Source organism: Triticum urartu, chromosome 3 (assembly GCF_003073215.2).
Source record: "Triticum urartu cultivar G1812 chromosome 3, Tu2.1, whole genome shotgun sequence".
In the NCBI taxonomy this organism is placed as follows: domain Eukaryota; kingdom Viridiplantae; phylum Streptophyta; class Magnoliopsida; order Poales; family Poaceae; genus Triticum; species Triticum urartu.
The window spans coordinates 574,464,206-574,476,317 of record NC_053024.1 but is presented as its reverse complement, the minus strand read 5'-3'; the positions used below and the strand labels follow the sequence as shown (position 1 = coordinate 574,476,317).

Genomic DNA, 12,112 nt, shown 5'->3' with positions numbered 1-12,112 from the left:
TGGTGATTTATTTGATTTTTGTTGATTGCCTTGCAAGGGATTTCTTTCCCAAAAAATGAGGAAGTTTGAGAAAAAAGGGGGATTATCGCGTGGTTTGAAAAAATCGGTGGGAGTGGCATGTATCGGTGGGAGGTGTGGAAGCGAAACCAACAAACTCCACTTTTATAGTAGAATGTCTTAAATTGCGCATGCAATCCCCTAATAACACCATTCTACATAGACGACTAAACCATCAAAATATCATCTCAAAGGGTGATATTTGTTAACTACCTTCTGGTTTAGTTATACTAAAAGGCCATCCGCCATCCAATAGATTTCCAATTAATTCTAAGAGGTAAAAGTTAGAATGTGCCTAAAGTTATTACAAGATACTTTTGAATGTCTTACTATATTTTAATATATTAAAAATGTGCTAAGTTCACAGATTTACATAAAGTAATACGTCAAGAGTTTGGTGATCTTATATTGCAGGAGACTTAGTTTATATAGTGGACACAATACACATTTGCTAGTAAAAACATACGAAAATAAATAAATATGATCAATATCATGAGAGAAGTTTTCATCTGAGAAACTAAAACGTTGTGCAAACTACTATAGAAGAAATAAATGATGCACGGAAGAAGTTTGTTAATTTCATGGAAGCCCAACTCGGGCATAGATTAAATCAACCTAAGTGAAATGACTAGCATGGCATATATGTGTCACATCCCAAAAACAGGAGCAATTTTCAGCACGGCAGGTGTATTTCACGTTCACAAAAGGAAAGAAGTTACCGGAACCAAATAAGTAATTTAAATGTGCGCACAATGTTTGTGGTTGAGTTTGTGTCACTACGTACTATCTCAAGATACATGTGTCAGACCTTTCTATATATACATGAACTAGATAGTGCTAATTACTTCGATAATCCTTTGTGGTCTATTACACAAGAAATTGTGCAACATCCTACATCAAGTAGTGGCGAACAGATAAAAGTGAAGAATTGTATAACTGAGAACAAAGACCCACATATCGAGCGTGAATAGGAAAGTTGAAGTAACAAAAGTACTTTATATCAATCAATCAATGTCGAGGAAGTCAAAGTGGAAAGGAATTAAAGAAGAAAAGGCAAACTATGGAGCGCCAAACCATTCGGTTGATCTAGAAGAATCATGGTAGCAACTAAAATCAATAAAATGAAGCAAATAGGATCAGAAGAACCAAAGGACTAGGGTAAAAACTAGTCAAACGATGCTAAACATCTAGATTCGGAAGAATTGTGAAAAAGAATAGTAAAAAGCAGCATGCAGCGAATTGTGGTACTGCAGCATGGCATGCAGCACTTGTGTGCTTTCTTGAGACTCGGCTCCTATCTTTGATCACCCAAGACGTAATGAAGGGAAAGAAATTAAGGAATGTGTTATAAGCCTATAATTAATGAAACGCTAATTTTTCAGAGTTGTTTCAGTCGTGTGATTGCTCTCGTGTATAAGGCTCGGCTTTGATCGTGTCTCGCGGGGATTTCAGAGACACGTTCATACTGCTTAATGGCACATTGCCTAGGCATGATCAAGTACAGTTTGGACGCCCACGCTAGCTCCCCATACCGAAAGTAACACCCACAAGTGGTGGTGCTCCAGAAATTGCCAGCTGAGCATGCCAAAGAGAGCACTAGCTAGGTGGACTAAGTGATCATAAAATCAGAGAAACAGTATGAAATAATCGAACCCCGGCCTGGGGAAAAAGGTCAATTGCCGAAACATCTAGGCATATGTACACATGTACACTACGTAGCACATTGCATCACTACAGCCTTGTCCACACAAGAGAAGGGGAAAGAAGAAGACGGAGACCCCAAATAGATATGTGTATAGGGGAATTATGAGGCCGATCATGGGGATGCGACGGGTTAAATTGGAGCTAGCAGATCATCATACGCACGCACAAATCATAGCGGCACACACATGCAATACAGCGAAATCCTCAAATGACATGCAAATAAGGAGCGGGCGCACACGCGTCAGGCCGTCAGCTAACATGCAGCTAGCGTGCGGAAGGGATCGGGGGTGACTGGTCACTACACCTTGTTGCTGTGCGGGTAGTCGTAGAGGAGCGTCGGCGGCGAGAAGACGGAGTAGTCGTTGTCCAGCAGCTGCGATTCGAAGATGTCCTCCTCCTCGTCGCGGTCGCCGTCGCCGAACGCCGCGGCGGCGAGCTCCGGCTGCCCTCCAGCGGCGGCGTGGCCGGGGGCGCCCGCGTCAGGCGTCGACCCAGCCGCGCTCCCCTCCGGGCTGAGTTCCTGGGCCGCGCCGCCGTCGTCGGTATTGTACTTGGAGGGGTCGGCATGGCGGCCCGTGAGCTCCTGGACGAGCGCGCGGAAGCCCGCCGCGTTGGTCTTGACCCTCATGGGGTTGGAGATGTACACCACCTTGATCGGCTTCTTGCCCCCGCTGCCGCCCGCCTTGCTGCCCCCCTTGCTGCCCCCCTTGCCCGAGCTGCCGCCGCTCCGGGGACTGGGGCTCCGCTGCTGCTTCCGGTGATCCATCAGCTGAGCTCACTAGTGGATGGGCCGGCAGGAAGGAGAGCAGCGAGGCGATCTGGTTCGTCTCAGAAGGAAGAGAGGGGAGCGAGGGCTTCTGCTGCGGCTGGTCCTGGCCATGTACGAACAAAGGCTACTGGCATTGTGGGGGATTTTTAGCTCAACATACACGCGGATGGGAGTTGGGAGGGAGCTAGCGAGGCGTCCTGGAAGGAGTAGAGCAGTAACTCGGGGGAGGAGCCGCGAGCCCGCTTTGGATGGATGGACGGGACGATGGAGACAACGCGGAGACCGGGCGGGCGCTCGCATTGGAGGATTATACGGGGCCGCTGGCTACGCATGTGACCTAGAGAAAAAAGGGATAATCAGCTCCAGCCACAACAATCACATATACTGTACTATTTTTTTTCTTTTGCGGGGAATCACATATACTATTATGTACGTATGGTGTTTTTGTTTGGAAACTGTTGGCTCGTTTTTATGCAGAGAAACACAGAATTGCATTTCTTCTGCTAAAATTTGTATGCCTATCGTGTTTGTCCAATTCATGCCTCAACCCACAAACATACATGGCTTTATATCATTTGCTTCTGTCAAAATCACTTTCTGGTGATTCTGACTTTTTAAAACTATCAAGAAAGTATTGCACGCAAATTTTATGGCCAAAGTACAAAAATGGACAGCCAAACCATGTCCTACATTTTGCAATGTGGGGAATACTAGCAAGTTGCCTTTTTGAACTACAAAGAACCAGAAAAGCTGTAGTTGCTTTTTACAATTATTACAAAGAAGAACAAGAAAAGGTAGTTGCTTTTTATAACTTATTTAGTCAAAAAATTCTCAACTCACGGGAGTGTACAAAATAAGTACGAGCAACTTGTGGAAACTGGAATATATAGAACAATATATATTTGATGCAGCTGAATTTAAACTATTTAAATAATAAATTGTTGCTACTTTAGGAAGATGTGAAATATAAAAACAAAAAATATATTGCCATCTATGCAAACAAATACCATTACAGGGGTGCCACATGGTATGATTCTTTTGCATGTTTTATAGTATCTACTACTACTGACATTAGCAAGCAAGGAAGCTTTCGCAAAAAAAAAAAAAAAAAAAAAAAGCTAGTTTAATTAAAGTGGCCACCCTGAATGGTTGACTAAACTCTATGTTGTTTATCCAGACTATCGCTACAGAGCACCTCTATAGCTCTTGGCATCACTTTTAAGATTATATATGATCATGTTATAACTTTTGGGCCGTAGTTCAGCCTCAGGAAAGAGTGGTGTAATCCTGGGAGAGAAAAAAAAAGGAAGAAAGCATACAAAGAGATGAAATGACGGTGTGTGTTTCAATTACTCGGAGGGCGGAGCGCATGGGTGGACGCAGCGTTTGGCGGGCGGCAGCGGGAGAAGGGGTGCGGTCCACGAGGAAGGTTAATGAGAAAGCGCAAACAACTGAGACAGAACTACGTACGGGGCCCAGGCCGCGATTGCATCCACGACGTGGCGCGCGGTCACAGGGTGGGCCTGCGTCAGCAGGGGGCCCGACGCTGACGTGATATATATAATAAAAACCCCGGGAAAACTTTCCTCACCGCCCGCCATGGCTTACCCCCGGGCGCGCACCCGCAGCGCGCGCTCGCCGACGCGTGGGCTCTGCTCCGGGGCTCCGGCCAACCAGAGCGCAGGGCGGGGAGGGGCTGCGGTGCGCGGAGGGAAAATGAAAAGAAAGAAATAATGCAGCGCGCTGTGGAGTGTCAGGCCGCGTAGGTGGCGGGCCCACTGGCCGGAGGCGGGACGGGGAGAGAGCGACCCATTGCAGTTGAAGCTCTCTGCTCTCTGCTGCTGGGTGGCGCCCGGACCACACGTCCCCGGCAGGCTCAATAAGGCAATGCCATTGCACCACTCGGGCGCACCAGTTGCACGACCCTGTGGCTGCGTACGTCCGCATCTCTGCTGCCACGATCCATATCCACCGCAGCAGGTTTCGCTTGCTCGCCCACATGCTTCTGCTCGGCCACCGCATGCTTTTATGGCTGGCCGTGTTCTACCGCCCGCTGTCGCTGGGCTGTCCATCCGGTCATTTTCGAGACAGAAACACTTTGGGGGAACTGGTCGTCCACTTGGCTTGGAAGGGATGGGAAATGCCATCCTTGTGGAAATTATGTTCTTCAGGCTGTGTGGTGGACGTGGAGGATGCTGGGACATCAGTTCGGTCGGTGTGCTCGTGCATATCCAGGGAGATGCATGGCCAAACCATTACATAGGTTAACCGTCGGGTCCTGATATTTCACGCATTATTGCTGTTTTATACCAAAGACCCACGTATAACTTCCATATATACCAAAACAAAATTTATGCCCGCCTTTAAAAGTGGATGTTTCTATGGACGTGGAGTTTCTTAGACCGAGTTCATGTGAACTCGGGTGAACAGTAAAATCCAAACAAACATTGAAAAAAAACTGGGGTTTCTTGTGAACAAACATTGATGTGTGATTCACATGCGTGAATTTCGTGACGAAATAAAATTTGTGAAGGTTTGGGCAAAAAGCATCAAAATCAATGCTCCAAAAAGATTGTTTGGAAGCATTTTAGAGCATCAATTTTTTTGTCCACACTTTCACAAATGCGATTTTTTTCATGTCACAAACACACCAATGTTTGCTGCCCAAAAATTCTTTTTTTATATATTTTTTTTACCTATTTGTTAAGATTTTACCGTTCACCAAACTCATATTAGCTCGAGCTAAGAGGAGGAGACTTTCGGTGTTCCTATTTCCCCGTTGTATTAGGTGAGTACTAAGATCTTGATCCTAAAGTTGAAAGGTGACCAAATAAAAATGATTAGCTTGTAAAAAGAAGCAAGTGCGCAGACATGTCATGTAGAAACAAGTGGGATAAAAATAAAAATTTAGAAGTATGCATGATTTCTTAGAGCAAATTTAGAAGTGCGCAGACATGTCATAGCAAAACCACCTCCAATTTCTTAGAGCATCTCCAGCCGTTGCCCCCCCCCCCCCCCCACAACACACACACAGGACGCATAAAAATCGCCCCCAGGGGGCGAGCCGGCGATACAATCGGCGCTGGGGGCGGTTTTGCGCCCAGTCGTCGCCCCCAGGCGCCGAAATTGACCCACTTTGCAGCCCCATTTGGGCGAATAAAGGGCCCATATGGACGAGAAATAGGTCCATATTCGGCGTGGTTCGCCGTGTCTCGGCGTTCAATTATCAACACAATTTTTTCTTACCACATATTTCATCACAGAAAAATTAAATACTTCAACAAAATAGTACAACAACAAATAGTTCAATAAAAATTATATAGTTCAACAAATAAAAACTCGTATTTCATCACACGACGTCCCCCTTGAGCCTCCATAGGTGCTCAATCAGATCTTGCGCCCGGCTTCCTCCTCCAGCAGCGCGGCGAGCGCTTCCTCGTCATCCGAGTCCATCGTCGAGGCAGGCAAATCGCCGAACACCTTGCGCCCGGTAGGTGTGTACCCGCCGTTAAACTGCTCCTACGCGGTCGGAAACGCCCAGCTGCTGTTGGAGGGGCTGCCGCGGCGAAGCGCTGCTATTTTTCCGGCGGGGAATGACTATCTAACGGTGAAGGGCGACGGGTGGCGCCGGGATATAGCTAGTGGTGGCCGAGGGCGCAGGGGGTGGGAGGCGAGTCTAGGAAGAAAACCTTGACTTTTCACCTCACGGCGTGGGCCAGCCACGCTTTTCCCTTGCGCCGGAACCCCCAACTGCTCCCCAGTGCGCCGTGTTCGGCCTGTGACTGCCGGGTGGAAAAAAGGGCCGAGCCGGTGATTTTCGGTGTCCTGAGAACACGACTGGACCGGTTTTTTCGCGCCGGCGCCGAAAAAATGGCCTGAAAGGCCTGTTGCGGGCGCGACTGGAGATGCTCTTACCACCACAAACGGTCTGGCATGCAAAACCGCCTCCAACTTCTGTCACACCACCAACGGCTTCCAATATATACCCGCCCGAAGTACTCATCATTTGAAGCAACTTCATGCATACAACTGTCTATAGTCTAGTAACATTTCTACCATACTGTTTCATTGCAATTGAAATGCCAAAAAGATCATATGTACATCTGCAGAAGCATAAATATTGTCATTCATCACAGAAGTCAATTACATCACATAACTAGTCAATGTGTACGTGCAATGCACGTTAATTTGGAAGTATATTAAGTGCATGCGGATATTAAGTAGGATATTATTTGCGGGTTATTATGTGATTAGCATTATATTTGGCATGAAATTAACTGCACGCTAAATGTGTTGAGCGCTCGACATTGAAGTAGTCTAGGTCGTTGGATTGACATGATTTGATGACCGAGATTAATTAGATTTGTCCCTTTGAGTCTTTTTATATTGGTATATATATATATATATATATATATATATATATATACACATTGAAATTTATTGACCAATCTTACATAGTTCACAACTCACATATGAAAGAAATATCTTATAAATTCAAGAATTGCTAACATCAAACATATGAAAGAAATATATGAATTCAAAGATTCCTAAACCATTCTTATAACAAACTAGAGAAAGGACATGGATCTAAATCCAAAGATTCCTAAACTACCCATCATCTCGAGTGGTCTACCTGTCGCGCCTCTTACCAAGCTAGAGGCCAACTATAGGAAGAAGATGGCGAGAATGATTATCTCACCACTCTATATCCAACTTTCCAATCCAATCAACAATGAAACAAATTCTAATGAAATCCGTCGGTGCTGCGGACCAATCTGTGGTTGGATGGTTAGGTGGACAGTGGTATCCCCAGCCCACCAGGGTCTAAGTCCTCGTCCTCGCATTTATCCTGAATTTATTTTAGGATTTCGCTCATAGGGGTAGGGTGTGCATTTATGCGTTCATAGGGGTGAGTGTATGCGCGTATATATGAGTGATTTGCATCTGGACCATGTTAAAAAAAAAAGAAATCTGTTGGTGCTTACATAAACAGGTAAATTTGTAGCGCCACTAGTCATCTTCGTTCGTGCAACGTAACCAAATTATAACTCTGCATAGAACAAAGTTAGGAAGAATTAACATAATATATATTCATCGATTTAATAAATGCATGTACTTAATATATCATACCTAAGTCCAATCCATTACAAAAGCAATGGCTGGGGTGTGGACATGTGCGGCCAATCTGATGACTACGAAGTCATTTGTACGACTCCAACCCGATTAGTTTTTAGTGTGGTGCAACTAAAAGGTAATATGCCCTCTGATATACACAGATATTAGGATTAAAATTATTATATTTATTTATTCAAAAAAATTGTTGAGAAGATCATACCCAACTTAGGCCACATGTTTGTTGTAATTTGTCCAGATCATGTCGATCATTTTCCGAGTAGTGCCCTACCAACAACTCAAGGAAAAGAAATAAAAATTGCTAAATCTCTCTACTTCTCCAGGAAGCATGTGGCTGCGGCAAACCTAAGAGACTATGCTGGTTTCATCTATTGTTGCGATTCAATGAAATCCTTCTAAAGAAACCTCAAATCCATAAGCGGGGTTTTTGTACTATGCAACTAAAATTGAAATATGTTTCAAAAGAATACTCTTAACTAGTTTTGAACCGCGTCGATAATTAATTTGGTGGCACATAGAACATACAGACCTTAGATAACACAATTAGCCTTAATTTTTGATATCTTCGACATCAAAGATGTACCTACCTTGTCTACCATGAGTTAAAAAAGTTAAGTTGTTCTTTGACACATACAATCCAAAACTAGCCACACCTCAGGTATGTGTAAAGGCTGCAAGTTTCATCATCGGTCTCTAAGCTCATGCAACACCCACTACAAAAATCTATAAGCATATATCATCTAACCCTACAAACAAAATCCATAAGCATACAACTACTAACCCTATAAATAAAATCCATTATCATACAATAGCTAACCCTATAAATAAAATACATAAGAATACAATATCTAACCCTACAAATAAAATTCATAAGTACTCCCTCTGTAAAGAAATATAAGAGCGTTTAGATAATTACTTTAGTGATCTAAACGCTCTTACATTTCTTTACGGAGGGAGTATAAAACAACTAGCACTAAAAAATCCATTGGTGTGAAGGCCAGTAACACTTGGGAGCTCACTGTGCCGGATATGAGTACGCCCGAGGAGGCCTCAGTGCGGGTCGGCGATGGCATTGCCCTCCAAGGAGCTGCCAACTCACCCCTTCCCCGAGCCATCTTTATTGATGACGCTATTGCACCGCTATGGATGGGTGGAGGTGCCACCGCACCGCCGTGGATGGGCCGATATGCCACCTCCCTGTTGCGGATGGACCGGTCTACCACTGCGTCACCACAGATGGATCAATTTGCCTTCACGCCGCCACCAAGGGCTAATCCATCTCTGCGCCCTCGGTTTAGCATAGTATAATATGTCGATGAGGTCATGGGGAAGAAGCATAGAAGAGTCGACGTGCTCGGCGAGTTGAAGTTGGTGTCGGTGGCTCTAGGGTTTGGCCGTGGACTGGGGAAGGGAATGGGAAGTGAAATGGACGAAAAATGAAGAGGCGGTTCGTGATAACCCTTAAACAATGGGAAGGAAAAGGTTGCGCCCAGATGTACCCACCAACCGTAGGAGGTTTTTTTTGGAGAAACTGCTTGCACTGGTTCGGAAACTAGGGGTGGTGTCGTAGAACTAACCACCTCTAATCTTTTCCGCAAGCAGTTTCAGCTTACCAACTACCTCTAGAGCTTACTATGACAAAATAAACAGCCGCCGGTGTGGGGATTGCAACCGACTTCGTTCTGCTTGGTCACAACTGCTTCCAAGGGCCACTTACAATGCTCGTTTTTTCTACTAGTGGGTATATTTCCTTGTTTAGCATTGTCCTTTAACTTATAACTATGTTTTTCATATCTATGCTATTAAAGGAGAGTTGGTTGTTGTACGTTGGTCTTTACCTCCACCTTTCCCATGTCCCACTCCACCACGCCCTGCATTAATTCAATCAAATCAAATCAAATTTGACAAAAAACTTCAACTAAATCAAAACTTCCCTTGTCTTCCCCTACCCATACCCACACCAAATCAACCTCACCTAAATAAAATCATTCTTTGTCTTCCCCTACCCATAATCAAATCAAATCAGATCTTACCAAAATCTAAAATATGAATATACGAAGCTGTAAGATTTAAGTCAGACACGATTGGTGTTGAACCGCTAAAATATGTATGCCCTCGTTGCAATGCACGATCAATTAGCTATAGTTAGTAGTCATGATAACATCTTACCTTCCAAGGGGTTATAGTAATACTACTCATGATATTACACGAAGCAGACGTTCAATTTAATTTAGAAGCATCATAAAATTTATCTTCTTTTTTAACTATATTTTACATTTTCTTGATGTGTGAGTCAAATATGTAGTTGGAATATCCTAGCATTGTAGATGAAGCTTTAGACAATCTAGTTTTAAAAATTATTTCAACTTACATGGCATGGCTCGGGAGCAAGTAGGACCCAAAACCACGATAGCACTCAATATATATTACATATACATATTTTTGGTGAATACATATACGTAAATATGATCATAAATGAAATATGTAAATGAGAGCGATGCGGAAGTGGCTTTTGATCCCTTGCTCCATGGAGCCTCGATTTTTAAAAAAACATACGGAACAACAATAATTGTATTTTCGAGGTTTAAAAAATATATGAAAAACACACATGTACATAGGGATGTAGTATATTAAATTTCTGTAAATTTTCATAGCTTTCAAAGAAATACTCATTGCTGGATGCTGGAATATCTGGAAACACATGAACCATATCATTTTTAACAATCAGACCAGGATTCTAATGTCATAATTATGAAGAGAGCCAAACGTAGCTTGAAAGAAGGCATGCAAGCCTAGTTAGACCGCTTGTAATATTTTTCTTTCCCCATCTAACTCCTCCATTCCCATTTATTGATGAAAAACTGAGACACAGTAGGGCCCTTTCCTATTGTTCTATGTTCAAAAAATATATCCCATTTTTTATGACCAAAAAATGTTTTGGTGCAAGCTTAAAAATCATCATGAGAAATGTACGATGAAAATCTGAGACATGGTAGGGTCCTTTCCTACTGTTTTATGTTCAAAAAATATATCTAAATTTTCATGATGAAAAAAATGTTTTGGTGCAAGAAGCTAAAAAAACCAAAATCATGTACTTCTAGCACATGCACTATTCACTATGAAAGCCCATGATTTTGTTTTTGTGTGTGCAGCTCACACCAAAACGTATTTCATCATTATTTTCTTACAGAAATGAGGTATACATCCCTATGCATGGACACCTGAAGTTTTTCAGATTTTTTCTGAAGCTTTGAAATACGATTTTCGAGTTTTTCGAAAACCTGGACCCATGGTGCCCGAGAGGGAGCAAGAAGTCGGTACTCAGGATCTTATTTGATGCGAAATGTACTGGAGTTTTATTCGCTGCAAATCACAGTAACGTCGAAATCGAAGTGGGCTCCCTCATGTTGCGGTCCAAGTGGGGAGGTCCGAGTACCACTTACTACTTGGGGACTGCCAAGTGCCAACACTCGTGTAGAAAGGGAAAGATGGACACACACAGCCATCCATAATCATGACTCCCCGCTATCTAGGTCTATGCAATTTTTAATGGCGCTTGTTTTGCTACAAGTCGACGCAAATTTTACTTTGTGTAAAGCAAACACAGGCTTCATTCTGTAAAAAAGAAGAAGAAAGAAGCCAAGCTTCAAGATCAAGGGACCGCCTGATCCAAAAGGCTTTGCAAGTGACCTGTAGATATGTTGGACGTGTGCCATCACATAGTGTTGGATTTGTCCCCAAAGCAATAATAAGTCGCCACTACATGATTCGTTTGTAGGACATGTGCCATCACACAATCTTGTATTTTGTCCCGCCGGCCCCTCCGACTGAGTGGCCACTAGGGATATGTCTCAAGATGATGTAGTTCTTCACGTTTGCTATCATTCCGAGTTTTCTCTTTTCTTTCCAGACCAACTTTCAACAGTAAATGTTTGTTTACTGACTCTTCTGTTGATCATTTTTTTCCTTTTGTAATAATTTGATGTGTGCATCCTTGATATTTCCTTTATAATGGGAAAAACTTTTTGTGTGTGTGAAAAAGATCCAATTCTATTATAGAAGTTCATCAGAAGTACGAAGCACATCAAACGTAATAAGAATTGCATCAACGTTTGTAGACCACCGAACAACCACTTCAGCCGCCATAACTAGATGCCGACACACTGATATCGTTGTTCCCTTACTGGAGCCGGCTTGACCTTGTTGATGATGGTCAGGAAGTCTTCACATGCCCTTAAGGGCCAGCGACTGGAACCATAGCCGTCGCTGTTGAACCCTTGAATAGATTTAAAACAACTGACACCAAATATTGCCATCACAACGCACGACGAGAACCTTTGACCTCCCCACCCCAAGGTGATGGCGGGAATCTACACCGGAGCTCCATTGACTATGTCCAGATGGATGAGCTTGAGGAGGATCAAAACCCAAAAGACAAACTCGAAGAAA

At 43.5% G+C, this 12,112-nt stretch overlaps 1 protein-coding gene across 1 annotated transcript; it reads right to left on the bottom strand.

Moving 5' to 3' along the window:
* Nucleotides 1-1,677: 1,677 nt before the first annotated feature.
* On the bottom strand, nt 1,678-2,814 carry LOC125545102 (sigma factor binding protein 1, chloroplastic-like). Its single transcript, XM_048708968.1, has one exon. It carries the CDS (start codon nt 2,525-2,527, stop codon nt 2,060-2,062), a length of 468 nt encoding a protein of 155 aa, XP_048564925.1. The 5' UTR covers nt 2,528-2,814; the 3' UTR covers nt 1,678-2,059.
* Between the last annotated feature and the right edge of the window lie 9,298 nt (nt 2,815-12,112).

Excerpts from the sequence above, each read along its gene's own strand:
- LOC125545102 (XM_048708968.1), bottom strand. The coding sequence starts at position 2,527 with ATGGATCACCGGAAGCAGCAGCGGAGCCCCAGTCCCCGGAGCGGCGGC.